Consider the following 21,261-nt stretch of genomic DNA (forward strand, 5'->3'; position numbering starts at 1 on the left):
CCCGCTTTCTGCTCACAAGGTTGTTTAGCTTTGGCTGTCACATGATTCCCCATCCCACCCCCACCCCTCCAGTATCTTCAATAGACTTGGGACAATTCACTTATAAAGAGAAAGGGTTCGTTTAGTTTATGGAGGCTCTAACGAAGCTCAAGCGGTCTCATTCGTATTGCTTTGGGGATCTAATAGGGGAGCCAGATGTCGGTAACGGCGATCCTGTGCCAAAGAGCGCTGTTCAGTAGAGGAAGCACAGCCGTAACTGTCCTCTAGAAATGAAGCTCATTGAGACCAAGGGCCACAAGGTCATGATCAGCCCTTGGTGTAGGAGGGAGAACCTTAGACAGAAAATGGTATCATTCCTCGGGTACCTTTTCACCCTTTGTGTGTGTGTGTGTGTGTGTGTGTGTGTGTGTGTGTGTGTGTGTGTGTGTGTGTCAGGGGCTTTCAGGGACCCTGGAACTTGGACTAGTAGATTAGGCAGGCTGACCAGTGTGCTCGAGAATTCACCTGGCTCCACCTTCCCAGCACAAGGATTTTAAATGCTCATTAGCATGTGAGCTCTGGGGTCAACTTGGGTTCCTATGCCTGCCACTTAACTAAGACACTTCCCCACCCAAACGCTTTCATAAACAATGTTACTAAAAAAGAAAATGATGCCAAATTATTTTGGGACTATATCACACACCTCTGATGATTTTAAATTACCCAAGAAGACTGCTGTATTCGTCTTTACCTTTCTCTCCATCTACCCACTTTACTGCCAGAATATCTACCTTGGCTGAGTTGGTTTATAATGAGAACTAACTAAACATTTACCTGCATGAATGAACTGTGCTTCCTCTGTCACAAATCCCAGAGTTAATTTTTTTAATGTATGTGAAAATTATGGTCCATAATGTCATTCACTTGTCTCCCCGTTATGATATGTCTTCTCTAAAATACTGCTAATAAAATTATCCTGCTGTAAGATTAGCAACATGCCTGTGCTTCCTTGGAGTGTCCAGCCAAACCCTTCTCTGGTCATCTGTTGCTGCTGGAGTGTTCTGTTGCCTCTATTCATCAGGCTTTCTTTCTACGTGGCTTGTTCGATTCACCCTGAGAATATTTCAGCACTTCAGATTGTTCGATGTCCAAAGTTCCTTGGGTACCTGCAAGATCTATAAGCTAAAACACTCCTGGGTTACAGGTTTTAACTTCATTGAAAACCGACTGCACATTTTTATCATTTAGTCATGAGCATCGGGTGGCTTTCCCGTTTTCTGCTGAAGGCATGGTTCTGATTAGGCCAAAGCCTTTCAGCCTACACAATTAGCGTTTCATAGCACACTAGGGAGCATTTATTAATTTCCATTTTACTTGTCTTTTGAAGGTTACGAGGGTTACAGGTTCTAAGTTAGAGTTATTGAAACTTTAAAAGGTGTAAACAGGTAAATATTATGGTCCTTGGAAAAGTGAGAAAATTTTCCCCTTTAAGCATGTGATTAATATTACTAATAAAAATGTCATCGGCCTTTCCTATCATGGTGACACAGCTATAAACTCATTTTGCATTTGTGTGTGTGTGTGTGTGTGTGTGTGTGGTTTTCTTTCTATCTCTAATAGGATCCTTTTAAGGACTGCTCAATATGAGAAACTACCTTATTTAAGAAGGTCTTGGTGCTTTGTTGGTCTTCCACGATGATTCTACATGAAAAGTAGAATCTTCCTATGCATTTGGTGAAGGCTTGTCTTACACTAAAAATCTGTTATTTGTTTAGTTGTTTAGATGAGAGTTTTGAGATGCAGGTTTTTTTGTTTCTTTGTTTCATCCAGTGGAACAACAACAACAAAAAAGTACTGCTTCTATTAAGGGTTCAATTTTCGGAACACTGGAAAGCATATTCTTTTGTGGGTAGAGCACTTCTTTCTCTACTTTAATTTAGTTTTGTTTATACACTATTACGTAACTTAAGTAACTATTTCCTTACAACATTAGTCATAGTATACAGGATTGGACATATAGTAAATATTTAACTTTCATACATAAGAAGCAATAGCTTTTAAACAGCCTTGGTTAGGATAACGTGCTTTACCCAAGTAGAGTACAGGATTCAGTACAATCTGCCTCACAACCAAATTTGAAAACATTTTTATGGCCCTGAAGAGAGAAACCACATTTATTAGCAACCACTCCCAATTTTCTTCCTACTGCATCAGCCCTGTACCTCATTAATCCACTTCCTGCTCCATAGATTAAGCAGTGTTTAAATTTTGTATTTACTTTTTAAAATTATTTCCTTACTTATTTTTGGTGTTCTGAGATAAGGTCTTACTACATAACTCAGGCTGGTGGGGTACTTACAGTCTGTTTGCTTTTATTCTGCTAAGTGCTCGGATGGCAAGCCTGTGCCAGCAGGCATGGAATTTTAGTACAAATTTTAATTGTTTTAAAGTTTTGGTGACTTATAGCCTTATTAGAATGAGTACACTCAATGCCCCAGTCAGATTATAGCATTTTAAAAAATCTTGTCAGGATTTTTACTTTTCAAATGAAGTACCTGGTTGAAAACACTGAAGTTCATTAACTTGTGAGAGTGCTATTCTTGCCTGTGCTGTTCCTCTGCTTGTTTCTTTCATATTTATACTAACACAAATGCCGGGCTGTTACATTAGAAAGATGCCAAGTATTTGAACATTTAGCGTGATCCGCACCCAAAGGTTCAAAACAGAATGACTCAGGCAACTGTATCACTCCTACTTTTTATTCAGATTCCCTCACCAAAGAGCAAGAGAGGGAGAGGGGGAGGGGGAAAAAAGGGGGAGAGGGAGTGTGTGTGTGAGAGATGGGGGGGGAGGGAGAGAGAGAGAGAGAGAGAGAGGTCATTGTCAGTACACATAAGGAGTCTGCATTGTGCATAAACCATACATGTCCACTATAAATATATTTGTGTGTATACAGTAAACATGCTATGTGTTTCTAGTCCATGTACATAGGATTTATTTCTACAAAACACTGAAAGTCACAAGACATTCTCTAGAGAGTCTAGGGGTTAGAGTCTAAACATGGAAAGCAGAAATCTATAGACTAGTTAAGTGTCTGATTCTCCTGCCTTTATTCATGCCATTATTTGAAAAGTTGGAGGTCGTTTGTCCATTCACTCATTCATTCAACAAATGTTTATTGATTAATGGCAATGTAAGGGTCTGGTATAAGACCCAAGGAAAAGCTCAGAGCTGTTTTATAGCTGCTTTGGGAAGTGTCTCCCAAATCTAGCACATGAAAGGGTGGACTGTCTTCTTACAAGAAAAGAGCTTAAAGAGTCATGCATCTTCTTCTTTTTTCCTGAAAAAAAACTGCAGACTATATGTTTTGAGAAAATTCAACATAATTGGTATATACCCATCTTTTTAGGTGAATTAGGCCTTAACTGACAGATAACCCATTTTGTCCTAAAATTCAACAAACACTCAGAAAATCTCATTCCACACAATTCTTTTGGCTGCCGCTTGCCATTTATAGTTGATGGCCTTAAGCAAGAAATAAATGTAAGGTTAGGAAAAAATATTAATGCGAGTTGATAACAAAGCCAAATTCTGTAAATCTATAGCAGCTTACAGCAGTCACAAAAGCATGCAAAAGTCTTTCATCTATTCAAAAATATGCAGTGCACAGAATGTCTGCTAAGGTGCATGACAAGTCAGAGTTAAATATATATTAATAAATGAATTAGCTTCATAAATAATAGCCATAATGACATTTTAGGAGACAATAAGTCTGAGGATTGTCAGAAAACGGTTGATGTATGAGCTTCACGTCTCAGTGATTCTTCAAAATGAATAGGCTTTGCAAGATAGTTCAGACCCGAGACCAGCCTATTTCCTTGAATAATTTACTTGTTGTCAATTTGTACAGCCACATTACACATGCAAATTGTGCTGCCTGTGCAAACACCACTTGGAGATGATAAAAACAAATTTACGAAGGCTATAGAAGGAGGATTTATTTCACTTTCTCACCCAGGTCAAGCAATACATGTATCTGACGATTGTGTGTACCCAATTTTGTTGTAATTATATCAGCAAATTATTCCTTATAATCTTATTATTTTTAGCAGTCTCCTTGTGCTTGGGATAATTAGCTTTCTTCACTCAGTGTAAAAACAATTCAACTTGCCAGCCAGGCAGGGCATAGCTCCATTATCTGTTTTGGGTTTAAATTTATTCCCTATATTCTTGGACACTTTGTGTAAATTAAAAATTTCATAGTCCCTAATACTGTACACGCTGTTCATTCAGTGATGAATTAAGGCCCCTAAACCTCTCCGTTTGCTATTAGATATCTCACCCACTTTATATGTTAATCTGTGCTAATGAATTCCACAACCCCTAGCCACAGCGAGATGACTAAAATTATTACCACTTACAGAGATATGCCTTTTTCATTTAAAGTTCAATTCAAATTGCTCCCATAAACAGTCTGCCACACAAAGATACCTCCTATAAAGGAGAGTTACTTACCTATAAGTAGAGTTCTCTGAAGGTAGTATTATCTTCAGATGCACATTCCTAGGTCACGTGCCCTCAGGTCTGTGGCATGGTGAGGAGAGGATTCAGAGCTGATGGGTAGGTCTTTCTTTCCTTGGGGCTCTTCATTAGCTCTGTGGCCTGTATTCCTGAGGGTTACTGGTGCCACACCCCTTCACCCAGCCAATCCTGTTCTGAGCATGACAAGCCCAGTGTTGATGACTGAAAAAAAGAGTTGAAGGACTGGTTGTCTTGAGTAATTTCATACAAGCAAGAAGCACACTTACCACCTTAAAAAAGTTACCTATAAAATTGTGTGCCTCATCATTGAAAAATGAATGTGGGGGGCTTTTAACATATAGAATGACATTTAGCCTCTATATTACTTTTATATGAATAGCATTTTTATTGTGTAAGTAATGCATTATCCTTGTGGAAGAATTAGAATATATAAACACAAAAATAGATTTTTTAAAAATCCCACTTGCTCCCACCACCCAGTGATAGCCACAAATGCTGTCTGATCTCTTCTTAGGATGACAAGAGACTGTTATTGTGACTTATACCAGTAATTCCAGCACTTGGGAGGCTGAGACAAGGGGACCACTGAGAGTTCAAGGCTCATCTGGGCTACGCAGTGAGTTCCAGGTCAACTTGGGATGTGCAGTAAGACTCTACACACACATGTGTATATGTCTATATGTGTGCAAGGTCTTACAGTACACACACACACACACGCACACACACACACACACACACACACACACACACACACGGGTTAAATCACTAGTCTTATCATTCCCTTTTTCAGCCATTCTAAGGAAGGCACACAGGGAGCCCATCCCTTTGCCTCTAACTCTATGACTTTGCCCACTTTCAGAATAGCATCTGTGCCTCTCACTACAGTTAGGTAATTCCTTGAGTGTGTTGTGCTGAGCCCTTAGACCCATTCATTCTTTTACCCTCAGCAGAACATTCAAGGCCGTTTTCATATTACTTTGGCACCGGTGTGCTTGAGGCACAATCTGTTGGGAAGGTCTTTGTGGGGACTTTATCGGATATTGGGTGGGTGGAGAGGTTGTTGGTATAGATGCACTTCACATATGCAGTTGATCTTTCCATGCTTCTCGGAATGTGTGTTGCCATTGTGGCTTTGTAGATGAGAATGTTTAGGGTCAAGGGGATGATGCAATGTGCTTAGAGAAAAGAATTAGTGCCTGGGCCTTTGCAAATTCTGATGGGAAAACTCTTTAATTCTTGCTCTTAATTGTCACTTGAGACTTTGGCACTAGGGGTGGAGAGATACTCGTGTGTTTTTAGTATTTCTCCTTAAGGAAAGATCATCTCCCATGCTAAACCTTTGCGATCCTTTTGGGTTAGAAATTCAGAGCCTCATACCTTGTTTTATTTAGAAGCTCTTTAATTATTTATTATCTTGAGAAGGTGATTTACATAAAGCAAATATTTCACTTCAGGGGAGTTTATAATAGTCTACCTTTTATAGTATCCTCTGCTTAGAAGTCAAAACAACTTCTTGGGAATGAGGTTTGTTTTTTTTTTATTTCTGTCCATGGTTGAGAAAATTAATCCCCAGATTAACTTCACTAAAGATCAAACTGGAGAGCAGCATGATGAGAACCTGCCCCAACTTCCTGAATCTTTTCCTCATGGTGTTACACATCCACACAGTTAAGATGGAAATACATATGATAGATTACAGCCTGGAAGTAGGTTACATTTAGAAGAACTGTTTTATATATACCATCTTCAACTATGAGGCCACCATGTAGATGATAGATGGAGCAGCTGCAATTAACCTGAGTTGATATTTGGCAGAGCCAGGTGGAAAACTCTTAACACATAATCTCCCTCAGAGTGTGACATGCTATTAAGGAAGGATTAGATGTGCTTCCCTGTAGCATCTTCTCTGGAACACAGTGTGTCTGTCTCACTGTTTCATTTCCACTTATGACTCCCAAGTGTTTGAGTCTCTCTCAAGAAACTAAGCTCGGAAGAATGTAAAGTAGGCAGGGTAGGCTTTCTATGCATCAACCATTCTCAGGCCTGCCTCCTTCTTATCTCTCTTTCCCGTCAACCCTGCCTCTTCTTGAGTGCCCTGTGGCCCATTAGTTCTCCATTACCTCATGAAAACCACTTTTCTGAAACAAGTTGGTCATTCAAACACATTGTCAACCAGTTGACTAATAAATCTTAGTGTGCTTTCTTCCCAGCAGTATTTTCATCTTGACAGGGATTAAATCCTAGTGCCGATGTTTGTGAGCCAGGAAAATGTTCACAATGACTGTCAAATGGTGCAACTTAGCTCAAAGTTCTCAAGCGTTAGTGACATTGTGCAAGTGTGGCATGTCATGTGGAAGACTGGGTTGCTTTCTTGGTCCATGTTACAGCTTACATTTTGGGCTGGTCTACTCATGTAGAAAATGGGGATATTCAAGACCCCCCTCATATGGTTGCTATGCGGGTTATATCACTGTGTGTGTTTAAACACACTTAGATTAGTGCTGACATTTCTGAGGAACTCTGTCCATTCTGTAGTCTCCCCCCCACTTGAACTTCCTCCTCATTCTTTGAGATGATGTGGAATGGAGGAACTTACAAGAGCTTAGGAACCAAGTATTCTGGGCGTAGATCTTGACCATATGGTAGTGAGCACATAATATTTATGAACTTTCATTTCTTTTAGGGTAAAAAAGAGATGGTTTAAATATGTCATGTTTTGTTGTGAAAATTAAGAAGATAATGTCTGAGCCGGGCATTGGTGGCGCACGCCTTTAATCCCAGCACTCAGGAGGCAGAGGCAGGCGGATTTCTGTGAGTTCAAGACCAGCCTGGACTACCAAGCGAGTTCCAGGACAGCCTCCAAAGCCACAAAGAAACCCTGTCTCGAAAAACCAAAAAACCAAAAAAACAAAAAAAAAAGAAGAAGATAGTGTCTGCTTAGTAATGTGCTATATACCCAGTGGGTACATATTAATGAATTACAGTTATTGCAGATAATTAGGTTCGAAGGTACAATTTTCTAGATATGAAATTGTCTCTGACAATTACATAACCAAATATAGGTGTCAGCTTGTTGACATTTAAATAGTTAAGTTCCTAGGCTTCTGAGCCAGAATGCCATTTCCTTTACACAAATATTTTCCTGCAATCTAAGGCAAATAGACAAATAAAACTACAATGGTATTATTTGGAAAAAGTGTTCTGGGAATGTCCTAACAAGATGTTAGGGAATGGACTATCACGATAAAGAAAGGTTGAATATTTGAAGTATATGCTGAAAGACTTCAGTAAACAAAAAAGTCATAAAAATAAAAGATACAAATTCTGTTAAGCATAGTTACAAAAATTTTATTTTTATGTGTGTGTAACTGACTTTAAAAGTTATTTTTATGACAGGCAGTGGTGGTGCACACCTTTAATCTCAGCACTTGGGAGGCAGAGGCAGGCAGGTTCTGTGAGTTCAAAGGCTACAAAGTGAAGTGAGTTCCAGGAAAGCGAGAACTGTTACACAGAGAAACTGTCTCAAAAACCCATTTTTATATAGTAATATATTTAGTATTATATAATAGCAATTATTAGTAAATATGTTATATATCTTAGTGTATATATATACATATATACACATATATGTGTAGGTAAAACACAAAATAAAAATAAATCATTTTTATTAATTAAATTTATTTATTTACTTTACATCCCAAACAAAATATTCCCTCCCTCTTCTCCTCCCATTCTCCCTCCCCACCTCCTCTCTGCCTCCCTCAATCCACTCCTCTTCTCTTTCTGTTCATAAAGGGACAGACCTCTCATGGATGTCAACAAAGCATGGCATATCAAGTTAAAGTAGGACTAAGATTCTCTTCTCATATTAAGGCTTGGTAAGGCAATCCAGTATGAGGAATAAGTTTCCAAAAGCCTGCCAAACTGTCAGGGACTGAGCCTGTTCCCACCGCTAGGAGTTCTACAAGTAGACCAAGCTATACAATTGTCACACATGTAGAGGGTCTAGGTCGATGTCATTCAGGCTCTTTAACTATCATTCCAGTGTCTTTGAGCTCCTATGAATCCAGGTTGTTTCAGTGGGTTCCCTTGTGTTGACCTTGACCTTGACAATCCTTCCTCCCTCGCTTCAACAGTATTCATGGAAGTAATCCACCATATAAACAATCTGAGAGAAAAATCAATCTTTTATAAAAGAGATTCCATGAGAAAGAGGGTGGGGAGCTAGGTCTCTCAGTAGAGTGTCACCCAAGCTTGAGGACCTGAGTTTGTATCCTGAGTACCCATATAAAAATGGATGTGGCACAGTACATGCCTCTAATCCCAGTACTGGGTAATCAGAGGAGGATTTCTATGGCTACTGAATTGTCAGTCTAGCTGAATTGGTGTACTCCAGCCTCAACAATAGACTGTCTCTTTTACTTTGCTTATAATTTCAGAGGTTTCAAAGTAAAAAGTAAAAATTTCTTCTTTTAAGGTGTATCTGTCTTGTATTGATGGAAAAACTAGCATGACTATTATACAGAGATATAGGAGAACATGATGATTTCTTTTTTTCTCTCTTTAAATTTTTTACATTTGTATGTGCACATACACCATGGTATACATATGGAGGTCAGAGAACAACTATAAGAGTTATTCTCTTTTTCTAACATGTGGGTTCCAGGGAATGAACTTGGGTTATCAGGCATGACAATAAGTACCTTTTCCTGCTGAGCCATTTTGCTGGAACAAACCATTTTCAACATAAAAATCAATGAATAGTAATCCTAAGATTATCCAATGTTTGAATTAAAAATGAGAATTTTTAAATAATTGTGTTTTAGGGTGGAAAGGAAAACAAAACAATGAAAAGATAAGAAACCTCGGTTCAGAAATATAAAGAATACAGAAAAACTAAATAGGAAGTACCAGTTCAACAACGTTATATCAGTCCTTCCCAAACTAATCTATAGATTTAACGTATATCTGATCAAATTCTCCACTGTAGTTTTATTTTTGTAGAACTTAAAAAACTCAAATTTGTATTAAAAAAAGCAAGCAAAGATAATCAAAACTATTTTGAAACAACAATTACAAATGGTTGTAAAGCTTATACTACCTTGCTTAAATGTATTGTAATACTGCTGTAACCAAGATGGTGTACTATTGGAGGAGAGATAGACCAATATAAGAGAATTCAGGGTCTAGAATATATATTCACATTTACATTATTAGCTTGAGTTTCAATAAATGTACACAGTGATTTAGAAGAGAAGGTTAAAGAAATCTCTCTGAGACAACTGGACATCTGGGTGCCCAAAAATGAGCCTTGACTTCTGATTGGCACCATATTTAGAACTGACACAAATAGATCATAGACATAAAAATTCTATAAATAAAACAGAGAAAATGTCCTTGTGAACTTGAATAATTTAAAAACTTTTAAACACACACACACACAAAACCTAACACCACAAAAGAAAAAAATCAGTAAATTGAAATTCATAAAACGAAAATCCACTCTTTGAAATCCAGTGTGAGGAAACAAAAATCCCAAACCATAGAAGCCATAAAACACTAGGGATATTAAATTTAATGTCATGCTTAGCTATAGCTACATATCTCTGTATACGTGTCAGACTGTTTCTGCCTGTCCCCAAACCATAAAGTAACAGGAGCTCTTGTACATTGTTGATTGCTGATGGGAATGCACAGTGGAATCATGGGAATGCACAGTGGAATCATGGGAATGCACAGTGAAATCATGGGGATGCACAGTGAAATCATGGGGATGCACAGGAGAATGGTGGGAATATATTTAGCAAACCGCTTGACAGTTCCTTAAATAGTTAAGCTTTACTGTACAGCTCAACAACCACCTACAAAGGGATATTAACCCAAGAGAAACTGAAACCTTTTTCCACACGCAATCTATGCAGTGTTTCTTAGCATTTTACACTTTATTGCTAAAATTCACAAACATTCCAAATAGCCTTCAACTGGTGAGTAGACAAGCTTTGTGATCACTACTCATGGAATGCTACATAGCAACAAAAGGTACAAACTTCTGATGCATGTGGCAACTTTGATGATCCTTCCCCAATGTTAAGCTGAATAAAATAACCAGACCCAATAATCCATTTAGGAGATGTCAAAACTATAAAATATTTCAGCTGTTTATAGGAACTGGAGGGTAGGAGTTCTTTACTACAAAGAATCTGGAGAGTAAAATAAAAAATATTTTCAGATAATAGAAAAATCAAGAAAATCTGGTGTCCGCAGATTTACTATTATGTGATAAGCTGGAGGAAATTCTTTAGAATAAAGAGAAATGAAAGCAGATATAAACATTCATCTGTGGGATGAGCATAGATGGTTGTAAATAAAATACATATAAGTAAATGTAAAAGATTATTTTTAGTCCTTACTCCTGTGAAAAACATACAAGAATTAAAGAAAAAGAAGCGACTTCATCATGAAATCCACACATTATATAGATATAATATGTAGGACAACTTCTAGGATGGGTCCAAAGCATTATAGAGACTTGTGCAGTTCCAAGGTTTCTAAATTGTACGTGAACTGTTAAACACACCCTCTGCGTAGTATGTGAGAAGTTATGGAAAAATACTGTAAACCCTAGACTGACCATAAAGTGATTACCAAAGGGCATAGATAAAACCCAATAGTGTGCATTGGAATGCAGTTTCGGAAAGCACCTGAGGATGAGCATAGAAAGAAAAGTAAGACATATTTCTAGAGGTGGCCAAGGCTCAGGGCTGAGCAGACAAGATGGCAAAGGTCTGTGTGGCATCAGATCTGGTCATGTAGGCTGAGAACATATCAGTAACTCAAGAGCGTAGGGCAATAGCACTTTTAGAATTGGATTTAAGTGCTAAGTAGCTTACTTAAAACATGAAGACAGCAAGTGCTGTCATTTGGATATTGAAGACTCCACCTCAGCATCCTGTGTTTACCTGGGGTTGTGCTTCTGGGTGATGAAAGAGGCTTGAAGGAGGTCTGTGAGTTGCTGGAAGTATGCCCACTAAGAGATTAATGAGACTCTGACCATACCCTTTTCTTTTGCTTCCTAGGCCTTGATGAGAGCTAATGCCATGCCATACTGCCTTACCATAGCACAGCACAGTAGGATCAACACGTGACCTGAGACCCCTGAAACTATGATCCAAGGAAAAAATCTTTACCCACCTCCCCCAAAACTTTTTATAAATTATATCAGATATTTGCTTATGACAAGAAACTAGCATAGAAACAATTTGAACTTTCTAAGACAGAGCACAGTAAGAGCGAGGACATTTGAGGCAGATCATTCAGGAGATGCTCAATTTAGCAAATATGATTTCTTCAGTAGAGACAGTGTTCTGGGTGACCTGATTGTAGGTGTTAGAAAACAATGCCACATCACTATACAGAAAAGACAGCTAAAAACCCTGAGCAAGCTGTGATTTCCCTCCCCTCCTCTCCCCTTCTTTCCCCTCCTCTCCCCCTCCTCTCCCCTCCCTTTCCGTTGACTTCCCTTCCCCTGCTGCTTTCAATTGTGGACACATTGAAAAGGTTCCTGAAGGGATCTTCTGGTCACACAAAAGTGTTTTTGTTTTCCATTTTAAATTTACAACTTCTTCTTTACAGGTACTTCCTCTTACCACCATGATTGTCAAATATAGTTGGGATACCAGGTAGTAGTATTTTTATGAATCATTAAAAAAAGATGATGGAGAAGAGACACTAGAGTTACCTGATAGACCGAGGTTTCCAGATGGTGTATCTGTTCCTAACTGATCCCTTCCTGTGAGGAAGCAATTAGCTGAAAGTCATTGTGAGCTGTAAAGATGCAAGAAAACTCAGAGATTAATTTTTAGAACTTTTTGTCTTTCTATAGCAAATGGAAAATATATTGGTTCAATCCCCAAAAGTACTATACTAGGAGACCACTTGCATGGTCATTGGCCATATTACATAGTTTTATTGTTGTTTAGAACAAACCAGGGATATGGTACTGTGGGGAGCCAGTGAAACCCTAAGTAAAGTTATGAAGAGTGGGTGAAGTCTTGAGTGAATGGGTATTATTTAACATGGGCACAGTCATATCAAAAACTAAGTTTAAGACCATGATTATCCATGGTCTTAAACTTCCCAGTACAAGTATCTATGAATAACTGCTCAGTGTGTGCAAGTACAAGTGTTTATGATTGACCATTATGTGCAAAACTAGCAACTTCAACTTGCTCCTCCTGGATGTTTACAGCCTAAGATATTGTCTACAGAGATTTTTCCCCCCTTCTGAGACTAACTGGGTCTTCCCCTTTGTGCTATAGAAAATAAAAGTGCTGAGGTAGCTGCTACCACTCCATGAGAGTGCACATAGACTACCTGACCCCAGCGTTTCTGTTTCTCTATGTGTTATGTCTTTACTTTTTGTCATTTCCCTCGTCCCCCATTACCTTTAGTCAGGTCAAGACACCAAGCCATGCAGGCTGTCATATGGTACAGAAGGTAGACAGCAGCTCAGATCTTGTGAACAACCGATGGTGGAAGGTGTTTGAAAGTCACATTTAATTAATGATATTTTATAGGCACTTACAGTGAGGGAGGTAGCCCCTGTGGCCAGGCTGAATTCATAAACCTGAAACAGCATGAATAGAAGGAAGAAGTGCTCGGTTACAACGAAATGCAAAGAAGAATGGAAGGCAATAAAAATGGATGGGAAAAAACTAATCGATGTTCAAAATTGCCCCTTACCCTTTATTCCCATTGACTTGTCTGGATGCTAGTCTTTCTTCTATAGTGATCTTCTAGCTATGCATGTTGCTTTACATAGCTCCAAGTCAACCTTCCAGATGTTTAACATTCATCTTCCCTGGGGACCTAAATCATTATGTTGTTTTCTTCATCAGAATCCTATAAATTCTTCCGTTGGATCAACTAGAGCATCAGCATTTGTCTGAGGAGTTGCTCCAAGTCTGACCCAAGAATATTTTTTTGAGATAGGGTCTCAGCTATTTATCCCAAGATGATCTTGAACGTGCAATGTTTCTTCCTCCACCTTCCAGGTTCTAGGCTAACAGATGAGTATCACCATCCTAGTTCTAAGCCAAATTCTTATGGTTTTGCCAAATCATGCTGTTCCTAGTACTCAATACTTGTTTGCTTGATGTTCCTCAGCCGCGTGCCCCATTCCTCTTTATCTAATTTACTTACATTTTCACCCCTGCCAAGCTTAAAGAGCCCGTTCACATACTTCTGTATCCTCACCCCTAGACGGAGATGGCACCAGACACACAGTAAAGATCACTCACTATATGGTGATAGGGAAGGAGAGAGAAAGGACACCAAAGCCTCTCTTTTCATGAGACCCCACTGGTTATGCCATTTCACTGGTTATCACAGATGTCTACCCTTTGACTGTTCTGCCCTGGGATTATTAAGATTATTAAGGACCCCCCCCCATGAGGCAATATGCAACACTGGGGGGAAGCAGTGACTCAGTGTCCAGTGAGCCCATTGTATTTGTCTGTTAGCTTTGTGTGCCTTGTCCTGGTTCTGCGCATCCTGGGTGCGTGGCATTAGACAAGCTGTTTCAACTCCTACCTATAAAGGTGATGCACCCATATCTACCTCATAGGATTGCCTAAGACACTAGAGGCAAAATATAAATGTGCACAAATACTCCTTAAATATCTCTCTTATGCTGTCTTTCCCCATCAGACCTGAAGAGTTTGAGAGTACTAGACATGGACACTAAGGAAAAGCTGCTCCTCTTCAGCAATTCCCTATATTATGGAAAATTTCTTTCCTCAAATGTAAATTCTTGCTTGATGTCATAGTGTTGTTAGTTAGGTATATTTTTGAAAGATTTAACATTGTTTATATATGTTTTACTCTGAAAATGTAAAATAAAGTTCATATAAATTATAAATTCCCAATCATGATGGATAGCAACCCAATTATGAAATTCAGAAATCCCTGGTTTCAATTTCTTCACCTAAGTCGCTAGGCCATATTTTTGTAATTTTGAAAGAGAAGTACATTGTATAGAAGGAAGTTAATTATTCTTTCTCAGTTTCAGCAAGAAGTACATTTATTACATGTTCAACAAAGTTGTATTCACTTTATCCAAATGAGAAATAGTTGGGGGACTTCATTATATTTGGAGAACATTTCCATCAATCAGAGATTTAGCAGCCACCAAAAAAGAATTCCACAATTAATCTTGTATATCATGGGTGTGACTTGTAATCTCTACACTAAGAATATTAAATATGAGGGAGAACTGTTCATAAACCTTAGTGTTCCTTAGCAAAGAAAAAGAGCTCTGTCTTTTTGAAGATATGAAGAATTTAAATGAAACTTACATGCTCGAAATTAGTGCCAGATGCAATCCAATTCCAGCACAACTCACTAGCTGTATGGTATATTTCACTATGATTTACTAAAAAGTATTCAACAATCCTATGTTTCACTGAAATCTCAAAAATACAAGTATTTCATTCACAAAACACATGGCTTGGCAGGCTTCCAGGATGGGAACTTTCTGGAGTGAAGATAAATTTATTGATTAAGATAAATCAAATAACTGACATTTTCCTTAGAAAACTTGCAAAACATAAGATCAGAAGTTGACAGTCTTACCATTTGAAGCAGAACACAACTCTGAGTTATTATCAGACTTCATTAGTGTCATAAGTATATATTTAAGAATTTCATGTTAATATTGGGGAAATATAATGTAATTATGTACATGTAAAATGTATATAAACTAATGGTCATAAATCTTTGGAAATTTTTATCAATTTCTACCCAATGTACAGTAATATGCAGTAAATAATGAACATTCGTGAATGGAATATGTGTAGAAGTAATTCAGATACTTAAACATGCATCATAATTTCTTTCCACCCCATGCTATGACTTTTCTCCCTGTCCTCTCACTGTTCTGGCCATATTTCTGCCTTTAGCAATTGTTATGGGTTAGACAGTTGTGTGCTTTCCCCAAATTCATGTCAAAGCCTTAAGCCACAACACAGCTATATCTGTATATGGGGCCTCTAGCAAAGTAAGTTAAGTAAAATAAGATCAAAAGGATGGGTCCCTGACCTATACCATTAGTGTTCTTATGAAAACTCCAGAGAGCTCTCCTAAACTGTGTTCCAAAGAACACATAGATAGTAGCTGCCTACAAGCCAAGAGAAGACACCATGCAAGCAGACTTTACAATATCTAGAGCAGGAAAAATGCATTATTTAAGATACTCAGTCTATAGTATTTTGTTATGCTAACAACAGAATAGCACAATTAAGCCTCTCAATGCTGACAATTACAAAACGGTATCACAAAAAAATGAAAGGACCCAGAGACTGTGTACTGGGGTTCAAACTTCAAGCTGAAGTTCAAAAAGCAAAGTAGTGGGCCACTAGCTCTTACTACCACCTCAGGCTGAATGGGCTGATCCTGCTGCCTCTCCTCAGTGTGACTGGAGAATCCTAAAACTTCAATGTCTTCCTATCCTCAAGGTGGCTGGAGAATGAATCTCTCCTATCTTCAAGTGTGGCTAGAGAACCAATGCTTCCTACTCAATAATGAAGACCCCTCTTCTATCTTTTATACCCATCTAGCTCTGGGATTAAAGGCATGTGATCTGTTACTCTTTTAGATGGATTCAATCTCGTGTATCCCTGGGTGGCCTTGAAGAAAGATCTGGCTACCTCTTAACCTTGAGTCCTGGGATTAAAGGTGTGTACCACCACCTCCTAGCTTCTAGCTGCTAGGATTAAAGGTGTGTGCCTGACTTCCATGACTTGTTACTGACTTTGCTTTCTGAATCCTCAGGCAAGCTTCAATAAATACAAATAATATATCAGCACACAAAACCAGTTTTATATATTTCCTTTACATTTTAAGGATGTGAGTCAAAGGAAATCCCAGTCTTGTCACTGGAGAGTTTCATGTGAATCCTTGAGTTATTCAGCTTTGCATTTCTCTAAATCACAGGATGCTTGAGGTGGAAACTCAGTCTTTTAAACTTATCAAATTAGGACACATTACCACCTCATAATCTTGCACTATCTTCCAGGAAATATTGGAGGTTGCATGACTATTTAAGCAATAGGATTAACTACCTCTCAATGCTATATGAATTTCTTATTATTAAATACAAACAAAAATTTTGTGCATCAGAATATTTTTAAAAGGCTTGTGTTGATAATGTTAATAAGTGAAAATTGCTGGGCAGTGGTGACTGACGCCTTTAATCCCAGCACTTGGGAGGCAGAGGTAGGTGGATCTCTGTGAGTTTGAGGCTAGGCTGGTCTACAGAGCGAGTTCCAGGACAGGTTCCAAAGCTACAGAGAAACCCTGTCTGGAAAAATCAAACCAAATAAAAAACAAGTGAAAATTATTTTGGGTTAAGCAATGTGTACACTGTTTGGCCCACAGCTAACTAGCTCTTTGATTTGAATAGCTAAATACCTTGTATTTCAGCCTAATTCACGAGTATATTAGTATTCCTGCAACATGTTGCTGAGTCTTAGTCAAATCATAGTAGCTGACTTTTAGTCAGTCATTGTGACAGCTGATCAGACCATGTTGATCTAAATTAAATGCCCAGATATGACCAACCATGCTATTATATCAGTTTCTTTTCCGTTTTTAAATCTGCAGAGATTGCTTGCTCACTGGTGGAACTCTGAACTTGACTGGATCATAGCCCTACTCCACACGACACAGCTGTTTAAAATAAATTCTTCAAAATTTAATTTGCCCTACTTTTTTTTAGCTTGTTTAAAATGTTTTGTATCTCGTGTATACATGTGCAAACAAACATGTCCCAGGACACATGTATAGACTCCAGAAGACAACTCCCAAGCATAGTTCCTCAGGGATATTCACCTGTCTTTTGTGCTCACTGGCCTGGAGCTTGCCAAGTAGCCTAGTCTGGTTGGCCAAGGAGCCCCAAGAGTCTGCCTATTTGCCTCCTCAGTGCTGGGATTACATGCACGGGTCACTACCCCAGGTTATTTAAGATATGGATTCTGGGGATGGAATGAACTCAGGTCCTCCCACTTGCTCGGCAAGTTTTTCACTGATTGAGCTACCTCCCAGCCCTGTATTTTCTCATATAACTACCACAGAAAATAGGAACATATACTTAATACTTCAGAAAACGTAATCACTTCTGAAGTAGTCCTATACTCATCTCGGTCTCTCTGCCTGGTTTTATTGTCTTCACGTGGTGATATTTTCCGATCTTTTTGTCATTTGCACACCACCAAGTTTCTCATCAGGACCTTTACAATGTTCCCCAACCTAGTAAACAAACTTCTGACCAGGGGTGCTTCAGCTGGATTTCCATCAACCAGATGGTGAGTGCCTAGAGAACAGGAATCAGACTGAGAATTGCATGAGGCCTGGGTCGCAGTGGACACTCAAATATATGCAGAAAGAAAGAAAGAAAAAAAAAGGGGGAAAAAAGAGATCAAGGAATCCAAGAAAGGAAATGGGATTGATGAATGAAAACATTCCCTGAAGAGGGCTTCTACAACAATTCAGTAAGTGTCGAAGTCAGTATTTTCCTCAGCCAGAAGCACCAGCACAGGCAAAGAGCTAGAAAGACCAAAGCTAAAAAACAAAACAAAACAAAACAAAACAATAACAACAAAAAAACCAGAGCCGAAACCAAAACCTGCTGGGTCAAAGGAGAAAGTGAGGAAATGGAGGGAAAACAAACAAACAAACAAACAAACAAACAAACAAACAAACACAGCCTCCTCCTGGGGGGGATAGATGAGCAAGCCAGGCTGTTGCCTTGGCGACCTCAGAACCAGAACGGCCGTAGCCGATTGGCTGAGCCGCTTGAGCCAATGAGGAGGTGCGATGTTGACGGGGTGCTAAGATGGCTGCTGAGCCGCCGCTTCCCGGCCGGTAAGTTCGGCTTCGCGCAGCTCGAGTTGGCGTCCGGCTTCGCGGCGGCCGGTCGGGCTTGGGTTCCGGGGGCAGGGAGGGCAGCGGAGGAGTCTGGGCGGCCGGGCTTCACGGCTCCTCCGCGGGGTCGCGGAAGCGGGCTGGGAAAACTCGGCTGTGGCAGACCCCGCTCGGCGCCGACCCGGGCCGCGCGAGGAGGGGCCGGGCAGGTTCCCAGTGTGCTGCCGCATCGGGGACGGCGACTTGGGCGTCCCGGCGGGGATCCTGACGCGGCTTTGAGATCCGGAGGTGGCGCGGCCCTCAGAGCCGCCGAGTTCCAGGTTGTCAGCTTTCGGAGAAGGTGGACCTTTTTTCCGAGCCACCCCGGGTCGCAGTCTTGAACCCTGTAAGTATCTGCACCCGCGCGTAATTTTGTGAATCTTTGCACACGAGGTAGGGGGACTCTGGGGTGGTGGGGGAAAACGTAGTTTCCGGGCCTTGGCTGTAAACACACGTTGTCTTGATTCAAGCTCACCCTCTCTTGCAAAGAAAAGAAACAAACAAGCAAAAAGAAATCCCGCTAAGTAAATAGTTCATGTGAAACAGAACCGAACTCGGGCCTGAGATCCCCGTGTGTTTTCTGTGCAGTTTTGAGAAAGAGGAACCCATTTCCTAACAGTAAATTGAGACATTTGCATCGATGTTGATAGTTTTTAAGCTCATGAACTAAATAAGTGCTTTCTTGTGGTCTTACAGGTTAGATGGCGGTTATAATTGCTCTTAAAATAAGATTAAATTTAGATGTCTGTGATTTAAAATGAATACAAAGTATAGTCATTTGGTGAAAATGCAGTTTACGTTCTGTCATATTAGAGACAGGAAATGCTTATCCATTGAGAGGCTCAGGCTTTTTAATCATGTGGGCATTGCTTTTAAGCAGTTGGGCGGTCCAGAAAATACATTTCTCAGACTTTTACGTGTGACTTTCAGTATGTTAGTTAGCGTAATATCTTGCCTGGTTTTTCATATGTAAAAGCTGTATTTAAAAAAATCAGTGCGTTATTTTAGCAATCTTATAATTACAGCCTAGAATCATTGTTTTGGCTCTTCTCCCAAATCATTGTCTTCAAGAATGCATCACCAACTTTGCCCTCTAAAAAGAACATCATTGAAAGCCACCAGGCTCTGCCTTTGTAAAATAAGTGGATCACAATGATTTAGGCCAGTTGTGAAAGGGTTGATGTTAATTTCTAATGAGTGTTGTGATGAGGATTAATGCCTGCCTCTTGGTTTGTGTGCCATGTGTGACATGGCCTGCTTTGTTTTTCTCCTACCGCTTTTGTGTCTTTTGTTGCGACTGGGTTTCCTGTCCTTTTTTCAGTAGCCTGGGTGCAGAGCCTCTAGAAGCTGGTAATCTTGACTGGATTGTGAGGTAGAGGAGAGAAACTGCCTTTCCTGGACTTGAATCAAGACTGCATGCTTAGGGGAGAACAGGGTATTACATCAAAGAGTGAGGCAGTTCTGGGGCGTTTGGCACACTTGACAACATTAAGATTATAAACATTTTACAGACGTAAGACATCTCAGTGGTAGCTGGTGTGACACTTTGAATAAAGCTTAGTAAGGATGGAGACCCAATGCCCTCTCAGGGCTGGAAGTCATCTGAATTCCAAGCCTGTCACAAGCTACAACTTTTACTATTGAGATTTGACATCTATATTTTCTGTATTTTGAGAGATGAGATGATATTCATTAAACCTTAAATTTTTTTTTATTTATGAAAACGGGGTGTATAAACATCTCTGGTAACAAGCGAAGGATAATGTTTCACTGGTTTTAAGTTTTCTTATCAAGATGATATGCTATGGGGGATTATAATTTGATTTAAAATAAAATACTGAGGTTAGCTTAGGGACTTACATTATAAAACTGAAAAAACCATAGAGTACCATCTGCTGAACTACTCTGTTGTCAATGCATTGTTTTCTGCCGGTTTGTGCTCACCATGGCAATGGTTGTTTTTTGAGGGTGAAACCCTCTTTATTTAGCACATTCAGTTCATGGCAATGGTGTCTGTTCAGAACTAGAAGATGTATCTCATGTTGTACACAAAATAGTTTGTAGGGTGGGCTAAATCATAACTGCAGTGGTGATGACCGCATGAAATGGAGGTGATATTTGAAACTTTAGAGAAAAGGGGGATTATGGCTCATCTACATCTTCCTTGCAGTTATGATTAAATTAAGTATTATTGGGTTACAGGCTAAAAACTGAAAGCCTACAGATTAACTCATTGGCTGTGCTATGTGCCTGGCTATAATCTACTACGTCGAAGAATTGACTGTTTGTCTGTTATTATTCCACATCTTTTGAGACTGGCTGAGTGAATTTTCTCAGTTAAGAGACTAATTTAGGGTTTTTCCTCCCTTAAAATAGACGAACATCCTGAAAGGAATGAAAGAGACACTTCAAAGAAATAATCTCCCTTCAGAGAAGTGCAGACAGAAGTAACAGAAGGCCAGTTGGAAAACTATGCGTGACACATATTGATAGGAATAGGAAGCCAGTGCCTCACACAGAAGCTCACGGAAGGCATCACCACCAGCCTCTCTGTATTGACTGGCTTGCAGTTGAGCTGCTGCTTCAGTGGGCAGCTTGGTCTTGCAGACTTATTGCCAGTAGTTACCTGAGTTTATCAGCAGAGACCCGAATCTCCCTTACATCTGTTCTTATGTTTCCTTTTTCTTTTGTGCCACCCTCCAATATCACAGGAGACTGACGTGTGTGGCTAAAGATTAAGGACTGAACTAAAAAACATACCTTATTTGAATTTTGTATTAT

The 21,261-nt window shown here is 39.5% G+C and overlaps 1 protein-coding gene across 5 annotated transcripts in view; it reads left to right on the top strand.

Moving 5' to 3' along the window:
- The window catches only part of Fam204a (family with sequence similarity 204 member A), a 108,363-nt gene that overhangs the window by 58,648 nt on the left and 28,454 nt on the right, over nucleotides 1-21,261 (top strand). For 3 of the 5 annotated variants that reach the window (XR_002386093.2, XR_002386094.2, XM_005085346.4), the window contains exon 1: nucleotides 18,378-18,441. The exons of 1 other annotated variant lie outside the window; for it this stretch is intronic. Coding sequence is in view for 1 of the 4 variants with exons in the window: in XM_005085346.4 (XP_005085403.2) it covers nucleotides 18,381-18,441 (61 nt within the window). In the remaining 3 variants the exon portion in view is untranslated. Of the gene's footprint in view, nucleotides 1-18,377; nucleotides 18,442-18,475; nucleotides 18,827-21,261 lie in introns of those variants that run through there. One more of the 5 variants, XR_002386095.2, reaches the window with a different exon arrangement.

The sequence above is a fragment of the Mesocricetus auratus genome, unplaced genomic scaffold (assembly GCF_017639785.1).
Source record: "Mesocricetus auratus isolate SY011 unplaced genomic scaffold, BCM_Maur_2.0 Super-Scaffold_4256, whole genome shotgun sequence".
NCBI lineage: Eukaryota > Metazoa > Chordata > Mammalia > Rodentia > Cricetidae > Mesocricetus > Mesocricetus auratus.